This window comes from Malus sylvestris, chromosome 4 (assembly GCF_916048215.2).
Source record: "Malus sylvestris chromosome 4, drMalSylv7.2, whole genome shotgun sequence".
Lineage (NCBI taxonomy): Eukaryota > Viridiplantae > Streptophyta > Magnoliopsida > Rosales > Rosaceae > Malus > Malus sylvestris.
Window position 1 is genome coordinate 7,031,278 of NC_062263.1, and position 22,570 is coordinate 7,053,847.

The following is a 22,570-nucleotide window of genomic DNA, read 5'->3' on the forward strand; positions in this document are numbered from 1 at the left end:
GGTGTACCACTTCGTACACCGATCATACTAGAAAATCTCTCCAAGTTCACGTGTTATATTGTTGTCCGATAATTTCCAAGGGTAGAAGAAAGCCACTCTGAAAGTAAGTTTGTTTTTTCTCCCTACTGAAAGTAAATCATCACATGTTGATCAAATAAAGAGAAGAGACCATCACATGTTTGTAAAAATAAAGAAATTACGTTCTCATACTTTTGTAATTGCAAAAAAATTTGGGTGTTTCAGAGTACCGATTGTTTTAATGGTTTAACTATTAAATCTTTAATTTTTTATATTTTAATTAAAAATATAACGATTAAAAGTACCGGATACACAGAAGCATCTAAAAAAATCTTTTGTAATTTTCTTGCCTTTTTTCATTCTGAATTTTATCCCTTTTCTCACATTACATTAAAGGAAAACTAATAAAAAGGGTTTGAAAATTTTGAATTTTAATCAAAAACCATGTAAACAACTTTATTTAATGGTTAGAACAAAAGTCAACACTAAACCAGTCCAATTAAGATAACCCAAACAATTAATTTTCGATTTTGCCCCTAACGGCAAGTCTCTTGTCCGTCTAATATCTCTTCCGGATCTCTCTGCAATACTATGTCTCCCTCTCTCTCCATGACACAACGACAACGATCTCCGCCACCACTGCTACCTCAGACCTGCCCCGACCCCGACCGACGAAAAGCTTGGCTCCACTGACCTCAATTCTATCTTCCAATCTTTGGTGTCTTGCTATTTCATTTGAGCCTGTGCCACTCATTTTCGTCTGAATATGAGAGAAAGAGAAGCGAAGGGAGAGGAAGAAGAATCGCGTCTGAATCCTCCTTTTCCATGCTCTGTCGCCCCAACCATCACCACCTTCGTCGTCTCACCCGCTCTCAATCATCATCAGGTACTACTCTCACTCATCTCCTCATTGTATCCGTCTATTGACGTCGAGCAAAACTGCATCAGCGTCTACAACAACGTCGTTGGAGTTCCTGTTGAGATTCACCAGGAGGAGAAGGTCTACATCCCATAGTTGAACTTCGGACATCTTCTGACTAGTAGCAATTACTATCATATGGTGAAGAAGACCACCGGTGGACGCAACGACTACAGCCCCAAGCTTACGAACATCTTGTCCACCGAGTTCATCATCGAGACGACGGACGTATAAGCAGGTATAAAATTATGGATTCTCTAATTTATGTGATGTTTGATTTGTGTTTAGGGTTTTAGTGTTTTGTGGAATTTGGGAATTAGCATTTGGTCTTCTATTTTAGGGTTTGATGTGTATAAAATTGTGTATATTAGGGTTTCGATGTTTGGTGGAATTACATAATTAGGATTTGGTCTTTTGTTTGTGATTGTTTTGGTCTTCTGTTTGTGATTGTTCATTTGATGTAATTTCATTTTGTAATCTGTGATTTATTGAGGACTATTGTGACTAATTTCTCTTTGGGTTTGAAATGTATTTCCAAATTCCGATTGACCAAATATTGCAGCATGATGTAAAAATGTACTCTACCTATATGGGTTTGAAATGGATTTCCAATTGATGAGAGTTGATGTATACATGTACTCTACCTATAAAATTCACATTCTTTCCGGAATGCTCTCCAGTTCACAACATTCACTAGCATGCTTGTGTAAGTTTTTATAAAGTGATGTAGTAATGGTAGTTTAGAATGGTTACTTTGATAATTTTTTTGAAAATTTCTGTTGTGATATTTTTGTAATCTGTTGTTTCATGAAATCTGCATAGTTTGTCCAGTTGGGTTTTATGTACAACCAAACTGAAAAATGCTCAAAACTGTAGGATAAATCTTAGAAGACCAACTTGAAACGGGTCAACAAACTCATGTAAAAAGTTTGCAGGAAATCCTAATAAGTCACAAGTTTTCTCACGTGCTTGACTCTAGTTCATATAAGTTTCTCCTCGATAGTTAATGATTGTCATTTGTATGAAATTTTCCTCACTTTTCATAGGTGAAAGTGGAAGATGCATCTCTTCTTGCATTATAACACGAAGGCTGTCGAGCATTGCTAGCAGAACCTAAAGTCGACATGTTACGATAGATGGGCTCTTGCGTTTTGGCCAGGGGAATGCAGGAATATGCTTGAACATTGAAGATTTCTTGTAGATATGGCTTTGGGCTCGCCTGCTTTCCTCTTGTGTTTTGGCGAGGGAAATGCAAGAATATGCTTGAACATTGAAGATTTCTTGTAGATATGGCTTTGGGCTCGCCTGTTTTCCTCTTGCTATGTGAGATGCAGTATTTGGCATTCTTATAAGATGATCTAATACGATCGAATGATTTCGAGCTTACTCGGTCAAATGTTTGTTACACATCGCTTGCTTGTTTGCTTAACTGAACAACCATTTATACAATGAAGTGTTTACTTGTAGTTCATTACGGATCTCAAGATCGAGTTGAGATAGGCAGTGATGACCCAAAGTATTTGTATTCTCAAATTGAAATGAGGCAACTTAGTCAAGACTGCAAATGAGTTGATGCTATAACCTTGAAAACGAGGGTCAACCTTTACCTTATTTGCTGGTTCTTAAACAAACCTGAAATTGGTGCATTACATGAGTAATGATATTTGATCAATTTTTTGCTAGGAACAACTTACAAGAGAACAATAACTTGGACTCATGCGTGTTAGAGGCAAGTGAATTTTACAAGTTGTAAATTGAAAAACTCATCGATTGGTCATTATGCGTTAATAATGTAAGTGTTTGTTTCCTTGTTTAATAATGCATTGGCAGTTTAACTGTTGTTCCTCACAGTCGGCTTTCTCAAAATAACTCACATTATTTCTAAAGTGAGCCACTATTTCTTGAACTACAACAAAATAACCCACATAATCAACACTATTTCTAAAGTAAAACACTATTTTTTGAACTACAACAAAATAACCTACTATTTATGAAAGCGAACCAAAATAACCCACATTATTTCTGGAATTACAATGTAATAACCCATACTATTTATGAAAGTAAACCAAAATAACCAATACTATTGCTAGAACTACAACATAATAATCCACATTATTTTTGAAACTATAGTATAATCACCCATACTATTTCTGAAAGTTAACCAAAATAACCTACACTATTTCTGAAACTACAACATAGTAACCCACACTATTTATGGATCTACAACATAATAACCCACACTATTTATGAAAGTGAACCAAAATAACCCACATTATTTATGGAACAACAATGTAATAACCCACACTGTTTCTGAAAGTAAACCAAAATAACCTATACTATTGCTGGAACTACCACATAATTCACACTATTTATGAAACTATAGTATAATCACCCATACTATTTCTGAAAATGAACCAAAATAACTTACACTATTTATGAACTACAACATAATAGCCAACACTATTTATGAATCTACAATATAATAACCCACACTATTTATGAAAGTGAACCAAAATAACTCACATTATTTCTAGAACTACAATGTAATAACTCACACTATTTCTGAAAGTAAACCAAAATAATATACACTATTGTTGGAACTACAACATAATAATCCACACTATTCTGAAACTATAGTATAATCTTCTACACTATTTCTAAAAGTGAACCAAAATAACCTACATTATTTCTGAAACTACAACATAAAAACCCACACTTTCCCTGGAACTACAGCATATGAACCCACACTATTTCTAAAACTACAGCATAATAACCACACTATTTTTGGAAAGTGAGCCAAAATACCCATACTATTTCTAGAACTACAACATTTTACCCACACTATTTCTGAAATTGATCCAAAATAACTCATACTATTTATGAAATGTAACAAAATAAACATCATTTATGAAATTAAAACAAATAACTCATACTAATTCTGGTGAACCAAAAATAACGCGCACACTATTACTGGAACTATTGCAAAATTATACATTATTTATGAAACTGAAGAAAACACACTTTCTCATGGTTATAAAAAATGTTAGGTGCTGGTCAGGTGGCAGAATGAGACTTAAGAGGACTAGGCAGATGTAAAGTAAATTTATTATCTATCTTTGGTGATTTGGTAAATTTTTATAGAATGAGATGAAAATTTAAATAATTACAACTCTCTAATGCTTTATAAAATATTTTCACAGTCATCCCTAATAAGTATTGTCAACACAACCTCACCATCTCCACTAGAATCATCCCCAACTCTCAACCACCATTTTCACAGTCATCCCTAATAAGTATTGTCAACATAACCATCCCCTTACAACATTGCAGCTGTCACCGCTGCCACCACCACCACTCCCTCCACTCCCTCAACCATTGCCCTTTGCCCTGCTATTGCGACCACCTATGTCTCACTATTACTAACACCTTTATTCTCACCACTACTCCAACCATCTTTACTACCACCACCACTCTCGTCTCAACCACACCATCCTTAACACCACCCCCACAATTACTACCAAACATAAATTTATATATATAGGACATTTGTTAATTGTCAAATAACACTTTTTTTTAGTTGTAAATTTGCTAAGGATGTTTGGGGTCAAATTCCTGACCTTGCAAGTTCTGTTTTGAATAGTTGGTTGAACCAATTAAATACTAGTGAAACTGAAAGCCTTTCAGCCTTAAGCAAAACTTTAGTAATATGCTGGCAGATTTGAATGAAAGGAACAATTTAGTTTTCATAGGATTAAGAGCTCGTCCAGCTAAAGTACCTATGATTGCTGCTGTTGTTGGACAAGATTTATTTAAAGCCAATTACATGACAGGCACTTTGAAGTGGACTATTAAGTGGAAAGCTCCAATAGAAGGCACTTTGAAGATCAACTTTGATGGCTCGGTGGCTAGAGGTTCAGCTGCTGGAGGATTTGTCATTCGGTACTATATTGGAAGGCCAATTGTTGCTAGAACTCACAATCTCGGATCAAATACTATTACTGTTGTTGACGCTCTTGCTCTTAGGGATGTTCTTCTTTTTGCAAAACAGAGAAATATCAAGGATGTGGTGGTTGAAGGTGACTCCAAATTAGTTATTATTGGGATTCTCGATCGTTGCAAGATCCTTTGGAGGCTCAGAACTATCTTTGAGGACATCAAATGGCTGGAGACCTCCTTTGATTCTATTCAGTGGCAACATGTTTATATAGAATCCAACTTCCTCGCAATGGCTATTAAATCCATTGGTCACAATGTTGACAACATTTGTAGTTGGGATGGGTTGCTTCCTAGTGAGGCTCACCAAGCATTTGAATTACTGTATGGGATCCGGGTGCTCCCGGGGATTCTCTATATCTTAATAAAGTTTGTTTCATAGCAAACATTTAGTACTAGACGCGTTATCAATGTTTTCATTCTCTAAAATCATTATCGAACTAAACTACCAAACGCATTCTCAAATCACAAAAATGCAAAATCCTATTTTCCTTTTTGTCTTACAAAACAATTTTTCAAAAATCGTTCTGTAAAACGTTACCAAATGAACCATTAAATTTGTCCAAAAAAATAAAAAAAAATACTCTGTAGCCTCTCTGTGAAGATATGACATGTAGTGAAAACATCATTTTTACCCAATCTTCTTCAACTTTAATTTTAGTTACTCACATTTTAGCTAGGGTGCGCATATGTAGAACTTAAAGGTTAAGTTTTCTAGTCTGACATTGAGTAGTGGTTATAAATTTGGGTTTCCTCATGTGCTAAATTGGAACCTTGAAATTATCATGTTATACATTTTTAACAAAAATTATTATTATTATTATTATTATTATTATTCAGGAGAGGGAGAGAATGCGAAACTATTACATTAAATTTAGAGAATGGGGAGTTTCGAACTCGGAACACATAGGTAAAAGCTCAACACCCTATCCACTAAAATATTGGACAACATGCATAATTTAACACACTTAATAATCAACCCTTAGTACTACGGTCTATTAGTATTCATCTTCACTGGTAAGTGAGAGGTCTTATGTTCGATTCTCGCCAAAGGCGAATTTGAACCACATTATTGCTAGCACATTGTGAGGCTAAAACCATCCCTCCCTTAGTGTAGATAATATCGATTGTTCAAAAAAAAAATTAATAAACCCTGTAAATATATGATATCAAAGTGGAATAAAATTGAGTAGAAAAGAAAAAAATTTCAACACCACTTGGGATAAGATCTTCCTCCTAAATCGACATATTGCCATGTCCAAATTTTCTCCCTCTTTATAGTGTAGATTTTTATTTTGATACAAGTGGTATTGCTACTTTAATTTACACTAAAGGAAGAATTTGAACTCGAAACACGATAAGTTAAAGACAACTCTAACCATCAAGACAGTCCATCAATGTGAATTAAAGTAAGGGATTTAGCTATAGTCAAGGGCGGAGCTACCTAGGGCCCAGAGGGGGCATCCGCCCCCACTCAGATTTTTGGGCGATGAAAAAAATTGTCATGACAATTAAAACAACAATTAAATTTTTGATTTTGGTTCCTAATATTCCACGTTTTCTAACCTAAATCAAACCCAATTGAACTAGGGGTTTCATAAATAGATTGGATTCAACCGATGAAGTATCATAACTTGATATAAAAATTTTATTCTGCAAAGTATTTTATATGAATTTACTTCATCCATTCGTTTGTGGCATTACAATTTAAAATTTAACTTTTTAATTTAGAGATTTTTCATTGTACCTGACCCTCAACAATTTAACACCCATTATTTTACTTGTTGTTTTAGGACGCCCCCAGTCAAAAATATTTCTAGCTCCGTCCTTGGCTATAGTACACATATTTTGACATTTGCTTTGTAGAACTGATCTTTTTAGTAATGACGACATAATAAGACATATTAATACTATATAAGACATATAAACACTGATCAATTATGCAAACAAATGTCAAAATATATTATGATAGCTAATGCGTAAGAACATTATCGCTTGTCATCAAGAAAAGGAAACAAAGGCATGAGCATTCTGATTTTTCGTAGTTCGGTCCCTCAAGTATATGGAATGTGCTTGAACCATACACTTGTCTCAAACCATGGGCGTGGGTGGCCGGTGACCCGACAGAGGTGCCTACCTGACTATTTCGCTTTCTCACCATACAGATATTATATAAAATATATCAATTATACGATTCACATTTCTTTTTATAATTATTACTTGATATGGTGTGTGTCAAACTAGGAACGCACCATGCATTTCACACCACAAAAATTAGGAAACACGTCCACGTAGGCACTGTAACCTTGATTTTTTCAGATAAGATTCATGCAATAAACATGGCTTTAATTTATTGGCTGTCCTCACCTTGATTTGTTCCACTTTCAGTCTTCATCTGTTTGTCTCTCTCCTTTGGCAATCTCCAAGTCCTCAACGCGTTTCATGAATTTTCTAATTACTTATTTTAAATTTTAGTTGCTTCCCTCGTTTTCTCCATTGAAAATCTGACATAAAATATTTGATATTCTTTTGAGCTGATCATTCTCACATATTGTAAAACGACTACGTTAAATGATCATGTTTAGTGCTAATCTGCTTGCTTAATTGTCTCTCATTGCCTGTTCTCGCAATCTGTACTCTGCTGTGCAAGCAAACAAATTCTAGTTCACTCCGAGCCAGCGTCGAATCTTATGAGAATATATATTTTTTTATGATTAATTACTGTTGATTAGTCCAGGTTGAAGGTGGTGTTATATTTAAGATCATTTGGTTTTATTGGATGGTACAGCTGTGGTCAGTTTAAGGTCGTTAGGATTTTGGATATCCCTAATGGAGATGAGTTTGTTTGAATCGAAGTCTATGTCTGTATCTGTATCTGAGACGGTTCAGATGGGAAGAAGATTGTATTTGAACCCGTTTTCGAGTTCCCGGCACATACCAGCTGCTGTTAAATTCTTTCCACACTTGTGTTCTTGCAGGGGTAAGTGTTTTCAGACCATAATAATATGGATACAGGATTAGAAGCTTCTAAAATTTTATTTCGTTCCGCAATATTGCTTGAACGGAAGTGATTTCCGCACTCCATTCTCTCTCCTGCACTCTCTCTGTTTCTCTAGCCCTTCGATTGAATAAACGAAAAGATAATCAAGAGACAGAAACAAGGGGAAGAGCGCAGAAGGAGAAAATGGGAGCAAGAATATCAGTATCCTACTTGGAATTCAATTTCCTTTCAAAAAGAAAGTTGGAAATTTATCTTAGTGCTTGAACTACATTTTAAGTTCATCCGTAGAAAGCTTTTTTTTTTTTTTTTTTTTTTTTTACTGAATGATGAATTTCTTCTGTTTTCTCGATTTTTTTCCAGGGTTTCGTCTCAAAGCTTGTTATTCTTCTGAGCCTTCTAGTTCAAGCAATAGGTATCTGTCAGTTAACGCTATTGGTTCAGTTGGTGGAGATAAACTTGCAGCTGATACTCGTTTGTTTCAAATAATTAATGGAACGAATGGCTCAAGACCGAATCTGTATTCTACAGAGATAAGGGTACTTGATGCTTTTGATGATGAGTATGGTGGAGTTATAGTTGATCCAGAACGATTACCAGAAAACCCAAATGCCTTTGCTTGTATCCTACATTCCTCACTCTCTCGTTGGAAAATGGAGGTATTTACAAACTTTAGTCATCGAAGGCCTTTGATTTCCTGATCCCTTCTTTTAAATGACCATTGATCTTCACAATTGATTCAAATTTTCATACTTGTTCATTTCCTGTGAAATAATTTGCATTTGACTGCAGGGAAAGAAGGGAATTTGGCTAAAGCTGCCGGTAGAAAAAGCTGAGCTTGTTCCGGTTGCTGTTAAGGTAACTTTTCTACACATGACTTTGAGATATGGATCTGTTCTTTCTTGAGCTGAAGGTGAATGAGAAATGGGATTTGATCCTTTTCTATCTGGAATGGATTGCACAAAAGTTAACAGAACAAGTAAAACACGAAAAGAATGTCTTAGCATCATCGAGTGCTAAAAATACTAGCTATTTCTTCCTTTTACTTTGATCGTTACTAAGTGTTGCAGACTGTATCTCTGAGATAAGCCGTTTGGTTGCAGGAAGGCTTCCAATACCACCATGCCGAACGAGGTTATGTGATGTTGACATATTGGATCCCGGAGGGACCTTGCATGCTTCCTGCCAATGCATCACATCAAGTAGGGGTTGGAGGATTCGTCATCAATGACAATAATGAGGTATAACATCCTTTGTTAACAGTAGAAGGATCAAACTACTTCAATTGTTGCATCAGATATCCTTTTTCAGTTTAGGTGTTCATTATAAAACTGGCCAATTTCCTTGACTTTTTTTTCAAAATCATAAAATAGTTTTTCCTTAATCGTATGCCTTCGGTAATCAGAGTGCAAAGCAAGAAAACTACATACATAATCTTGTCACAAACAACCTAAATTGCCATCACTTCACCCCAATCTAATACGCGTCTAATATTAATTTGCGCCCCACAAATCCTATAGTTCATCTGCCTTTATAAACTTGCTCAGGTCCTCTGATTGAGTCCGGTACTAACAAAATAATGACTTGCAGGTTCTTGTCGTACAAGAGAAATATTGTTCTCCAACATGCGAAGGCTTTTGGAAATTACCTACCGGCTTCATCCTTGAGGTAGGTTATCCAATTTTGGAGTACCTTGACCACAGTTCTTTTAACTTTCACTATGTTCAGCAGAGACTTTAGTTCTTCGTCAACTTGTTTATTTCTTCCTTTGGAATCAGTCGGAGGAGATATTCACAGGAGCTGTGAGAGAAGTTAAGGAGGAAACCGGGGTAAGAATCTGTCAATAGATATGGTGATATCTGTTCTAACATCCTATTCCATCTAGATCGTACTAATTTAGTCTTTTAGAATAGTTTAGAATATTCTTCTAAATAATGCTAGGTGCAATTTGTTGTTATCGCAGATTGATACCGAGTTCGTTGAAGTTATAGCGTTCAGGTAATAGCTATGTGTAATTGCTAATTTTCTGATAAAAGGTGAACAAAACTAGGATCCAACATATAGGATCGCTAATTTTTCTATTGCAGTCAGCATTGTTTAGAGAATGCTGCATATTTCTGAGCGTAAAGTGTTCATAAGTAAAGAAGTTGAAACAAGTGCTATGGGACACTTCATATAAATTCGGATTACTAATTTTCTACAACAGCAAGTATCTAATAGTTTTGTTTAACATTCAACTCCAGGCATGCTCACAATGTAACTTTTGAAAAGTCGGATTTGTTCTTCATCTGCATGTTACGACCGCTATCAACTGAGATTATAGTTGATGATCTTGAAATTCAAGCAGCCAAGGTAAATATTTGCACTCAAAGAATACAAGCTTATGCAGACCAAACTAGGTTTTTTTTCGCGTTGCTGGATTTTACGATTTTCTCTAACTTGTAGCGTCTTCAATTCCTTGTGCAGTGGATGCCCCTAGATGAATTTGTCGAGCAACCACTGATACAAGAAGATTCCATGTTCAAGAAGGTCATTTCTATATGCATTGCGCGGCTGGGGAAGCGTTACTGCGGTTTATCTTCTCATCAAGTGGTCTCCAAATTTGATGGCAGGTTATCTTCCTTGTACTATAACGTTGTTGACACACAAGATTCCAACTGTTCAACCTGTTGAAAGAAGGCCTGCTCAATCTCAGTACTGCCCAAAAATCTCAAAGTGTTCTGTATATGTGGAGTTTGAAGCCAAATGCATCATTATTGTAACAAAGTTTCAAACAAATGCTTCTTCATTTTATTTCTTTAGTTTTCTGATGTACATAGAAAATATGTCTTCTAACTAAATAAAATGCCTAATCCCCAAATGTTACTAAAAAATATTTGTAATTGGTTTTCTTCTTAAGATCATGTATTTGTAGCGTTTGTATGTGACAAAAAGAAATGAAAAAACCCTTCATTTGGTGTTCGGAGACTTTTTTTATATTTTAACAAACGATATTATCTACACTAAGAGAGTGAGGGAGTGGGTTAAGCCTCATAATAGGCTAGCAATTATGTGGTTCAATTTCACCTTTGACAAGAGTAGAATCTAAGAACTCTCACTTACAAATGAAAAGAAAAACTACTAGACCGTAGTACTTAGGTGACTGGTGTTTGGGGACAATTAATTGAAATATTTATACAAGCACCCTGTAAAAATGTGTGTTTTTTCTAAACCACGCGGGAGAGGGAAATTCAAATTCAAATGTAAAGAAGCAAGTTCATCGCTATATCTACATCGTCTAACACACCTATGGACAATTTTGCTTTGTGCTGTCAATTGCACAAGCCATTCCCAATGGAAAATTTTTAGTTGTGACAGAAACACGGATAATACACCACGTGTTTTTATGCAAGTGGTGAAAATTTTTAAGTTATTAAGTTATTAACCTTTTAACACACATAATTCATCATTTATATAGGAACACATGGTGTACCACTTCGTGTGGCGAGAACATTGAAAAATCTCTCATTCCCAATGAAAGAATACATTGCCTGCCGGCTGAAAGAGAAAACTGAAGGACTTTAGGGTTGCTAAGTCAAAATTATTGTCTAAATAATATATCCAGAAGTCAGAGGCAAAAAATAAACAATGTCACGCTGGTGGTCCTATGTTCCTAAGGTCCTAACTCATTGCTGAAGGTCAAGCTTTGTTGGACGGATTGCAATTTGCCAAAAAGGAATTAGAAGGCTTCGTATTGAAAGTTACTTAAAAATTCTCATCGACTCATCAGAGCAACTTAAATCTACTAAAGACAATTACGGTTCAGGTTATTGAATTAAAACAATTAGGGGGCGTTTGTTTGCCCTCACTAAATTTCCTTGGATTGGACTGGCTTAGCTGGGATTGCTAGCCAGTGTTTGGTGCGAACAAGGACTACCGTTAATGAGACTAAGTCGGACTCGCACCGACTAAGTCTTTCGTTAGGTCGTCTTAGCGAGGATCCCCAATAGGTATGGGATTGCTAATCCCGTTCCCAAATCTGATTCGTTTGCCCGTTGCATCGTCTGCAAGCGTTCTTCTCTGCAACACCGTTTGCCCACCCCCCATATCTGAAACAAAAGCCTCACCCACTGCCTAAATCTCAAAATCCAACCACAAAATTAAAAAAAAAAACGCAAAACAATAACAACAACCAAATCCAACCACCAAATTCAAAGTCCACCCCGTGCCAGAAAATTCCGAGATGGCTTTGCAGGCAGAGAAGCCAAATCATGTATCAGATGGAAGAGAGATCCGAAAATTTTTGGAAGAAAAAAAATGAGGAAGGTGGAGATGCTTAATGGCGGCAAGAGGGTGAAGATGATGAGCTTTTTTTTGAAGGATTTGTGATGAGCTTCACACCTGCGTTGTGCAGGAAAATGAGGGAGAAAAGAAGAAATGGACGGAGCCAGAAGGAGAAAAGAAGAGATGATTCCAGAGTGATAGTTTTCCAAGAGAAAAAAAGGTTAAAAGGTTGATTAAATAATAAAATATTATTATGTATGCATCAAATAATATAAAATATTACAATATATACATTAAATATTATAATATATTATAATATATGCATTAAATAATATAATATTATAGTTTGTTTATTATCCGATTTTATAGTCCAACACTGCACCAAACGCTTCACTAAGTTAGTCCATCTTAGTCTAGTCTAAGCCAGTCCAACTTAGTCCCAGCAGCTAGTCCAGTCCGAGACAGTCCGGTGCAACAAACGCACCCTTAGTATCTTAGTGGACAGTAATTGTCTGAGTGCATTTCTACCACTAATTAAATTGCCTAGGCAATTGGTATTAAAATATTAGTTTTTTAATAAAATAATAAAAAATATTTTTATGTTTAATTTTTTACCAATCTCGTTACACCACATGTCATTAGTCAGAAATACAATTTTTTTAGATAGATTTTCAGTAGATTTTTAACCAATCACATAGGACCACAAGTCATGATCCCGTAAGAATTTTGTGGATAGATTGATACAGTGGCGGATCCATAGTGGGGTTAATGGGGTCGCACGACCCCTTGGAAGCCAACAACCTTAGAGACCCCTTGAAGCTTCTGGTGCGACCCCTTGGCTGCACACCAAGTGTTCGACAAAAGGTCTGAAAGAACTCCTCGGCGGGGCTGGTTGAAGACGAAGGTGCGCGCGCTTGTTTTTTTTATTTTTAAAACAACCTGGGCAAAACGACGTCGTTTTGGCCCAGGAAAGCCAAAACGACGTTGTTTTGGGTCAGGTCTGAACAAAAAAAAAATGCCCAGCGTGTCCTGGGTAGGTCTGAACAAAAAAAAAGCCCAACGTGTCCTTTTCAACCTTATTTCACACAGATCCGAAGCCATTCATTCCAAAACCCCCAAATTTCTTTTGTTTTCTCCTCCTCCAACCCTAAGTTCCAAACTCAATCCCCCCAAACCCTCAACTCCATCTCCTCCCTTGCTGCTGCCATTAAGGTGCATTTGTGCTGCTGTCGTCGTCACTGTGGTGGTGGTGGTGTCACCAGCTTTGCTCTTTGTATTTGCTCATTGTTATTGAATTCAAGTTCTAAACCCTATGTATGATATTTTTAATTTAATTGAAACGTAATTCATATTTATTTTGATTATATTAGTGGTTTGTTTATATTGTGAGTATTTATTTAGAATATTTTGTATATGTAGAATATATTTAATTTAATTGAAATTCAATTCATATTTATTTTGATTATATTGATGGTTTGTTTATATTGTGAGTTTTTATTTTCATTATTTTGTATATGTAGAATGCAAGATGAGATATTTAATTTAATTGAAATCCAATTCATACTTATTTTGATTATGTTGATGGTTTGTTTATATTGTGAGTATTTATTTAGAATATTTTGTATATGTAGAATATATTTAATTTAATTGAAATTCAATTCATATTTATTTTGATTATATTGATGGTTTGTTTATATTGTGAGTTTTTATTTTCATTATTTTGTATATGTAGAATGCAAGATTTGTTTTAAGAAATTTTTTAAGAAATTTTTTATTATTTTTTAAAGCCTAATAAGGTCAAAATTGGCATTGCATAATAAAATGTATAAGTCATTTAATATCAAATTTGAATATGATGTGTATTCAACTGTGGGGTGCTAATAAAAAAAGCCAATAAATATTTGTCGTATCGATCTAAGTTATAAATCCCAAATTTATGGACTTGGATTGTCTGCCCTCCAATTTCTGTGCCCTCCTCGTGTTCTCCTATTTTTGTGGTCACGGTTAAGCCACGTCAACATTTTATATTACTATTTTTTTTTTCTTTTATTATTTTTATAAAAAAATAATATAAAATATTGACGTGGCTTAACCGTGATCACACAAAACAGGAGGACACGGAAAGGGCACCTAAATGGGAGGCAGACAATCCAAGTCCCAAATTTATATGCAGGACGTAATGTCGGCAAGAAAATGGTAAATTTTATTTTTGATGATATTCCACAAGACAACAACGTACAAACTACACACAACCAATAACCAAAAAGTCGTTTTAAAATATAGTTTTGATACTTCTCCTGAAACTCCATATTTTCTCTCTCAATCTTCCTCCCGTTTCTCGGCATCCAAACGGCGGAATAACTTTGTGCCGAGGTTCGTTTTGATCGGCGAGCGGGATGATCAGGTTGTGCTAATTTCCGAACTCAATTGAGGAGATTAGGGCTTACGAGTGACTCAATATACAATGCGGTTGTTTCCTTTGAGCTCAAGCCCAAGCTCGACCGCCAGAGCAGACAAGGAGCTCACTGATCGGAAAAAAAATCGCGCCCTTTTGTACCTCAATGTCTACGATCTCACGCCTGTGAACAACTACCTTTACTGGGTTGGATTCGGGATCTTCCACTCCGGCATAGAAGGTTTGGGATTTTTGTGCCTCTTTCGGGTTTTTGAGTGATGCAAGGAAGTTTGAATTTTGAGTGTTTTATGTTCATTTTAGGTGTTATTGCTGTTTAATTGTGGTTAATTTGGGTTTATTGTGATGCATTTTATGAATTTTGAGGAATTTCTACAGTGTATTGTGTTGTTAGACTGTGCTGGTGTTTTGTAAGAAAAGAGTGACTGAAATGGTAAATAGAAGAGAGTGCTTGCGTCCGAAAGCATGCTGCTTAATTTATTATTGACAAGATTTCAAACAATTATAACGTTTCTACTGAAGATTTCAGATAATCATGGGATGAAATGAAACCTAAAACAGCTTGTGAACATTGATGTGCCTCTCTAAGAAATCTTTTTTTGTCACAAATGAAAACTGCGTTTATACGTTCATATGCATAATGAGACACAGGTTTAGGTAAAGATTAGTACTTTAGAGTATTAATGGAACTTTATTGAAACAATATTTGATATTTGAATCCGTAACTGAGGAAGATGAAATTTCAGTTCTTCTTCTCGTAAGTGTGAAGTAAGAAAAAAAAGTACCATTTTGTTACACAACTCCACAAATCTGCTGATTAAGAAAGTAGGATTATTTAATGAGAGAATTGTAAGTTTTATATGTTCCTTACTAGAATATAGTAAGTCTGCAATGGTGGTTGTCGAATAAAAGCGTCAAATCATAAATATGCAGATAGGTAACAACCTATAGATTACAATGTAGTATGAAATGGAGCAATCAGGATTGAGGTATGTAAACTCACCTGGTGGCAGCCATGATGAATAGAGCCTTTGGGATAGTCTCCTCCTCTCTGCATTTCTGCATGTTCAAGGCTTCAAGCAATACAATAGGGCAAGCTCTGTATTGAACATGTAGTTATGACATTAGGGACCCAACCTATATTAATACAGTCCAAATCCGCCACCCCTATTAGAGAGAGAGTTAATATTACTATGCCATATCTAACTAAAAGTCCAACTCAATGAGGGATGTCAGAAATAATCATTCACATAAAGATCTATTACGCTAAGTACATTGCAGCCTAGATTACATGTGTGGCCAAACAATACTCAAAATATTCTAACTGATATATTATACAGAACTTTTAATTTGTGTGAATCATCAACCCACATAAAGGGTTATTGCAGCTATATCATTGCAGAACATATAATAATTATCTGTTGAATTTAGGTATAATGTTTCTTGAACCACGAGTAGCTAAATGTCAGAAAGCTGGAATGGAAATCTTAGAAAAGTACATTACTTCTTGGATTTGTAGAATCATTTACTTATTATTGTTGATGTTTTGCTTGTAGTTTTTCTTTATTTTGCACTGAGGCGTTTGAGGGCATCCCACTGGCAGTTATACAAAATTGTAGTTGGAAAACATGACAAAGTTCCACCTATTTTCGTTTACAGTTCATGGCTTGGAGTATGGCTTTGGAGCCCATGAGTACCCCAGCAGTGGGGTTTTTGAGGTAGAACCAAGAAGTTGTCCTGGCTTCATCTTCAGAAAGTCCGTCCTGGTGGGCAGCACTGATATGTCTCGCTCAGAATTCCGGTCATTTATGGAGAACCTTTCTGGAAAGTATCATGGAGATACCTATCATTTAATTGCCAAGAATTGCAACCATTTCACTGATGAAGTTTGTATGCGGCTAACTGGAAAAACTATACCTGGATGGGTAAATCGGCTAGCCCGAGTAGGTGAGAGTAAGATACTCAACTTCAATACTCACAAGACCTACACGCTACGTGAATTACATTAGGTTTTCTAGACCTTGTAAATGAATGACATATCCTCGTTTCGGATTATAAATGCACAATTGTGTGATTATTATATGATTGACTTGGCTCTGTGTGCCCATAGATTCTATACCCTCGGCGGGACCACAAATGTTTAATGAGCTTTTCCTTTTTCTTAGTAAAGGTTTCTCTTAATTTTCAGGTTCTTTCTGCAACTGTCTTCTTCCAGTTAACATTCAAATTTCAGCAGTGAGACATCTTCCTGACCACCCGACATATTCTGGTATGTTCCCATCCACTGGGAAAAGAATTGTTCTATAAGGAGTTTTGAATCACAATCTTGCATATTTTTCTGACTTCCTTTTCTGCATTAGAGTTATACTTTCCTCTTATAGTCTTATGGTACTCAAGCTTCTAATGTTTTAAAAGGCGAAGGCGTGAGTGAGGCGTTTGATGGATAGCCCCGTCTAGGCGAAAGCCTTGAGGCGTGAGGACTTAGTTTTTATACTTTATATTATATATTATATATATGTATATATTATAATACTTTGTAAAACAAATATTCATTGTCTTTGAAAAGTGCACAAATTATATGCAAGTATAACTCACATGACCTAGTTTAATCAAGCAATCAAATTATTCAATATTCAAGCATCTACTTAAGTAAATGCATATATATATATATATATATATATATTATAAGGAGAAAAAAGAGAAATAAGGATAAATATAAAGACTTGAAAAAGAGAATAATATAACATTAAAAAATATAATAAAAGAAGGGAGATCAGAGTAAAAATAGGAAACATTGAATTAAAGAGAGTTGGACATAATGCATATAAATAATTTTAGAGTTGTTGGGTATATATAAAACCAACAATAAAGAGAGTTAGACATAATGCTTCTTTCTGATCAACTTTTACAATTTTATGTTTACTTTTCTAACCCAATACCAAAAGCGCTCAACTAATCCACTACCATATGTTGCTCTTCAAAATTTCAACCCACCAATTTCTCTCTAAACCAGAGTAATCTCCACCTTAAAGCTTAAAGTTTCTGATTGATTTGTGGCTTAAATTCCTTGACATTTGGAATTCCCTAGAACTGAATTTATGAATATAATTAGTTTGTTTAGACTTAGGGTCTGCTTGTTTTTTTCACTCTTTTGTTTCAAACTTTTTGGTGGTCTTATGTCCATTAGAACGAGTGAGATAATAAAAAATTTCAACAGATGTTCTGTTTTTCTTCTCTGGATGGTACTGGTACTAAGCTTACCAAATGAAATGAGGGTAAGTTTCAATCCTTAAATTGAATCCAGCTTGTTAATATGATGGAGAAGTTTAGGGACATGGAGAAGAGAGAGAGATAAAAGGGAAGCTTGTGCGCACAGATTTTTATCTAAGAGAGGGTAAGAGGGAGAAAGTTGATACGATACAATAGGTCGCTTTTGTGTTCCCTACAAAGTAAAACAAAATGTGGTTTCAACCCATGAATGGTGCACCACCTCATGGTGTACAAATGTGTGTTTTTTCTGTTCCATAAACATGACGTTTAGTTAGAACACCGAATGTGTTTTTTATTGTTATCTTTTTCATACCATGACTTGTGACCATGGATTTGCCTTGCTTTTTGATTGCGTTTGTGAGAATAAAGTTCAGTTGAAGGAATAAAATAGAATCATTTATCTTTTTTCTTCTGGAAAGAAACAGAATAGGTTGAATCATCACTCTGATTGATGGGCTCAACCTCCCCGGCTTACTTGCCTTTGGTCGAGAATCGATCTAAATTTGGGAACTTAAGTGGGTTAAGATATTTGTCGTGGATGTCTGATGGTATTTACCGGATCCTGCCATGCAGGTTTTCCCATCGATTCTTAGAATCTCGGTTTACAATTTGAATTAGTTCTTGTCCTTCGTGTAGCTTTAATTGTTTATTGAAAGGGATTTGAATCGTGTGTGTATACAGACGAGGATGTATGATGCATATGCTAGAGATGGGGGGTTTGGGAACTTGACATATGTTGTGATGTGCTTGCATAAACTTTTTTCCCCTTTACTGTATACAGACGAGGACGGTGACGACGGATCAGAATCTATTGTATCATCTGGAACAGCAGCAAGTGAGGAGGGGCCAAATCATCATCTCCTGAATGTACCGAGTGGTGATGTAGCTTTCGTGAAGGAAAAACCTCCGAGGTTATGAAGGGAACTATAATTGATTCCGCTCACTATTATTTGTGGTATCCTTGTGTCTCCGTTTGTACTTGTACGTAGTCTATGATTCTAAATGTATCACCAAGCCGTGTTATATGATCATTCAAGACCTTGGATGATAGTTCCTGGTATAGTGATGATGCTTGAGAAGTGCTGTGTGTGTCGTTGAAATGTATGTATATGATTCAACTTATATCCGAACTGTAACATATGTTTGATAAATAGTGATTAGTTTTTAGATACACTGTTTATTTAAAAAGAATTCACAGTGAAAGTGTCCGTTTGTCCCTTCGGGAACATCCTAAAAAAAAGTTTCTGCTTCTTCGAGTTGAAAATCCCTAAATCAATTATATTGACTCGTGTAGCGCTAGTATGTAGCACGCTTATGTAACTAAACATGACATTAAAGTGATTCTATGATGACGTTGAGCTCGGAACTGGATCCATAAGGCTCACCATATGTAGGGGGCATACAAACTTAGCATTTGAATAATATAATCTTAGCTCCTCGTCCAATGACATAGTGGTTTTGGCACGATTTTATTTGCTTTTGGTTTTTTTTTTTTTCTTAGCGTTAGCCCAATTGGTGGGAGCGAGCCTTGACACAATGGAAATATTGCTTATTTGTGATTGAAAGGTCATGGGTTTGAGTTGTGAACATAGCTTATTTGCAAAGCAAGCGTAAGGTTGCGTACAATAGACGTTGTTGCAAAGTTGAGAGCCTTGTTGGTTTAGGTTGCCCCCTTAGTTTTAGCCCAATTGGTCTACAATGTTATATAATTTCTTTTAGTTTTTAATTCTCTATGCTTGCATGAGAGCTGTTATTGGCATTTCATAAATATAAAAACAAAATAGTTGAATACGTGTGTGTCTGTTTATATTTACCAATCATTGTTTTTACTTTTCTTTTATATGCAAAATACTGGGGAGGAGAGGTTACATCAAATGTAAGGGTGAGTGATCTTAATCAATTGAGTAATAAACTCCTTACGTCAGTCATTGTTTTGGAAGAAAAAAAAAATCACAGCGGCCTACTTTTTTAACAAACGATATTATTTTGGGAGAGTGGGCTAAGTCTCACAATGTACTGGTAATAATATGGTTCAAATTGGCGAAAATCAAACCTAAAACCTCTCACTTACAAGTGAAGAGAAATACCACTAGACCGTAATATTAAGTGAGCACATTGACGTAATAACTTAGAAATTTTTTATATATAAGAGTATGAAAAACATAAGCAAAAATGAATCGTGAAGTATGAGGTTGGAGCACGGATAGTACAGGAGTCATGACACAAGCATGCATGACCAATTCCTTAGAGTTGGTTAAGCGTGCAAGAATATCAATCCTAATTCCAAGTTGGCTATAACTAAGCAATTAAAATATCTATCGATTTTGAGTTAGTCTGTTAGGCAAGAGGGAAGGAGATCATGGATACCATAGCAACAAGGTGGAGGCTTCTTGGTGGCGAAACTGATTGGGAGGGTCTACTTGACCCTCTCGACATTGATCTCCGTCGCTGTATCCTTCACTATGGCGAAAGAGTTGCCGCCATTGGCGACTCCTTCATCAGTGATCCAAGATCGAAGAATTGTGGACTTCCCCGTTACACAACGACACATTTGTTCTCTAAGGTGGGTTTGGAGAATTCTAATCCGTACAAGTACACTGTGAATAAATATATATATGCAGCAACAGAAGTTTTACCCGGGAAATCGATCTGGTTAGGTTATGTGGCGGTGACAACGGATGAGGGAAAGGAGGTGTTAGGGAGGAGGGACATTTTGGTTACATGGAGAGGAACTGAACTGGATGCAGAGTGGGGTGTTGACTTACTGTTTGATTTAGTGTCAGCTTCTGACATTCTGGGAGACAAGTATGATCCTAAGGTGCACCATGGTTTTCATTCCTATTACAATTCTGCCGACCCTGAATCTCCATACAGTAAAACTAGTTGTAGAGCACAGGTAACTTTTTTTTATTTGTATTTTTGCATTTATGGGGTTATTACGTCCATGGTTGCTCAACACATGTACTCTTTATCTGCTTATGCGTTCATAGCGCAAGATCTTACTACTCATCACCAATACGTCGCAGGATTCTATATCAATAATGCACTTGTAATTTGATTTCTTATTTCTTTGGTTCTTGCATCTGTTAGAATGCAAGTTCATTGGAATAACTTTTAAATTTAAATTTCATGGCATGATAATTTATTGGATCAATACTTAGTTTCAACTTTTATTGCACATATATATACACACATACGACATCTCTTGGTATGAAAATTGTAATTTGTACATCCAGAAACAAAATACGATAGGATAATGGATCGTGAACAACATCTAACAAACTACAAGCACTCGAGTACAAGCGAAATTCTGTTTATAAAGGACATTGTAACAATATGCAAGCCTCTTTCTCTTCATATATACTGTCAAATCATCAATATTCGCAACTCTCGTTTAACACTATTGTTCTGCTTTGCTGTGATGCATTACTTTCGAAATATCTACTCATATTACACAAATTTGTTTATATCAGTTGTTAGTTCATGTTTTATCATATTGTTTTTTGTTATATCGTTAGATAAAATTGTTATAATGTTGACTGTTATACTGAGTTTACTGTTGTTACAACGCTTTTGTTATCGTTATATCCGTTCATATTGTGATTGCATTCCAACATGACTTTGTAGGTTTTGACTGCAATTAAAGAAGTGGTGGATCAATACAAGGATGAGGAAATCAGCATAACTGTTTGTGGCCACAGCATGGGCGGTGCATTTGCAATTTTAAATGCTACAGACATAGTTTGTAATGGGTACAACAAACCTACAGACCGTCCAGACAAAGCCTGTCTTGTTACATCCATTGTGTTTGCTAGCCCTCGTCTTGGAGATCAAGGTTTCCACGACGTATTCTCAAGTCTTAAAAATCTTCACGTTTTGCGAGTCACAAATAGCTACGATATAGTCCCTCATTTACCACCGTTAGAAAAGTATGTTGATGTCGGAAAAGAGCTGAAAATTGACACCCTCAAGTCGCCCTATTTGAAGAATGCAAAAAAAGACGCGCACCGTTTGGAGATTTACTTACATGGAGTTGCAGGAACACAAGGGCGAAATGGTTTTCAATTGGTAATCAACCGTGATATTGCATTAGTAAACAAAAAGTTGGATGGTCTAAAGGATGAATATAATGTAATTGTTAAATGGTGGACTGAAAAGAACAAGTCTATGGTTCAAATGGATGATGGCTCTTGGGTGCTGTTGGATCATGAAAAGGATGATGTTTAAAGAGCCTACAATTTGAATAAATTTGATATAAAATATAGTTTGCCTTCCAGCGTTCGTCGTCTGGTATTTCGTGTATTCACTAATGTTCTACGTCAATTATAATGTATTGTCCTACAATAATGCCTAATGCAGGGATCATGACAAGTATGCACAACGCGGCCTAATAATAAATAAATGTAACAATATATTAGCTAATTTTTTATATGAATTCTAAACGAAATTGCGCTAAAGCTAGGTTGTCATTTGTAAGTGGCGTGTTGTGTGGCTCGAGAACAGTGATAAGTGAGTAAAGGTCACTGTATCTCCATCGACACCGGGATGCATTTTTAAACGACCAAGGGGGCCGTAGAAACTTCTTTTTGGACGACTCTCTAAAAGTTGTTTGGAAGCATATGCTCACATCAACTTTATCTAGGAATGCAAAACAAGTATTTTGGCCTTACTAGACGGGGAAGGGTAAGCAAGTTAG

General features: G+C 35.8%; 3 protein-coding genes and 1 long non-coding RNA gene across 6 annotated transcripts; all 4 read left to right on the plus strand.

Moving 5' to 3' along the window:
- Positions 1 to 468: 468 nt before the first annotated feature.
- On the plus strand, positions 469 to 2,408 carry LOC126618003 (uncharacterized). Its single transcript, XR_007621619.1, has 2 exons — positions 469 to 1,175; positions 1,984 to 2,408. It is a non-coding gene; the product is annotated as an uncharacterized LOC126618003 (long non-coding RNA).
- Positions 2,409 to 7,292: 4,884 nt separating this feature from the next.
- LOC126618000 (nudix hydrolase 8-like) lies at positions 7,293 to 10,889 on the plus strand. Of its 2 annotated transcripts, XM_050286074.1 has the most exons (10): positions 7,293 to 7,910; positions 8,292 to 8,343; positions 8,440 to 8,587; positions 8,721 to 8,786; positions 9,032 to 9,169; positions 9,519 to 9,596; positions 9,707 to 9,757; positions 9,892 to 9,926; positions 10,172 to 10,280; positions 10,395 to 10,889. In XM_050286074.1, the coding sequence occupies exons 1-10, from the start codon at positions 7,760 to 7,762 to the stop codon at positions 10,599 to 10,601; spliced, it is 1,035 nt and encodes a 344-aa protein (XP_050142031.1). In that variant the 5' UTR covers positions 7,293 to 7,759; the 3' UTR covers positions 10,602 to 10,889. The 2 variants fall into 2 exon arrangements, with proteins under 2 accessions (XP_050142031.1, XP_050142030.1); XM_050286073.1 differs by having other exon boundaries at positions 7,294 to 7,910; positions 8,292 to 8,587.
- Positions 10,890 to 14,423: 3,534 nt separating this feature from the next.
- LOC126618002 (deSI-like protein At4g17486) lies at positions 14,424 to 19,065 on the plus strand. Of its 2 annotated transcripts, none has more exons than XM_050286077.1 (4): positions 14,424 to 14,827; positions 16,264 to 16,557; positions 16,793 to 16,873; positions 18,656 to 19,065. In XM_050286077.1, exons 1-4 carry the CDS (start codon positions 14,656 to 14,658, stop codon positions 18,790 to 18,792), a joined length of 684 nt encoding a protein of 227 aa, XP_050142034.1. In that variant the 5' UTR covers positions 14,424 to 14,655; the 3' UTR covers positions 18,793 to 19,065. The 2 variants fall into 2 exon arrangements, with proteins under 2 accessions (XP_050142034.1, XP_050142035.1); XM_050286078.1 differs by having other exon boundaries at positions 14,427 to 14,827; positions 16,264 to 16,551.
- A 128-nt stretch (positions 19,066 to 19,193) lies between these two features.
- Positions 19,194 to 22,211, plus strand: LOC126617999 (phospholipase A1-IIgamma-like). The gene is made up of 2 exons (XM_050286072.1): positions 19,194 to 20,770; positions 21,502 to 22,211. The coding sequence occupies exons 1-2, from the start codon at positions 20,234 to 20,236 to the stop codon at positions 22,099 to 22,101; spliced, it is 1,137 nt and encodes a 378-aa protein (XP_050142029.1). The 5' UTR covers positions 19,194 to 20,233; the 3' UTR covers positions 22,102 to 22,211.
- Positions 22,212 to 22,570: the final 359 nt, after the last annotated feature.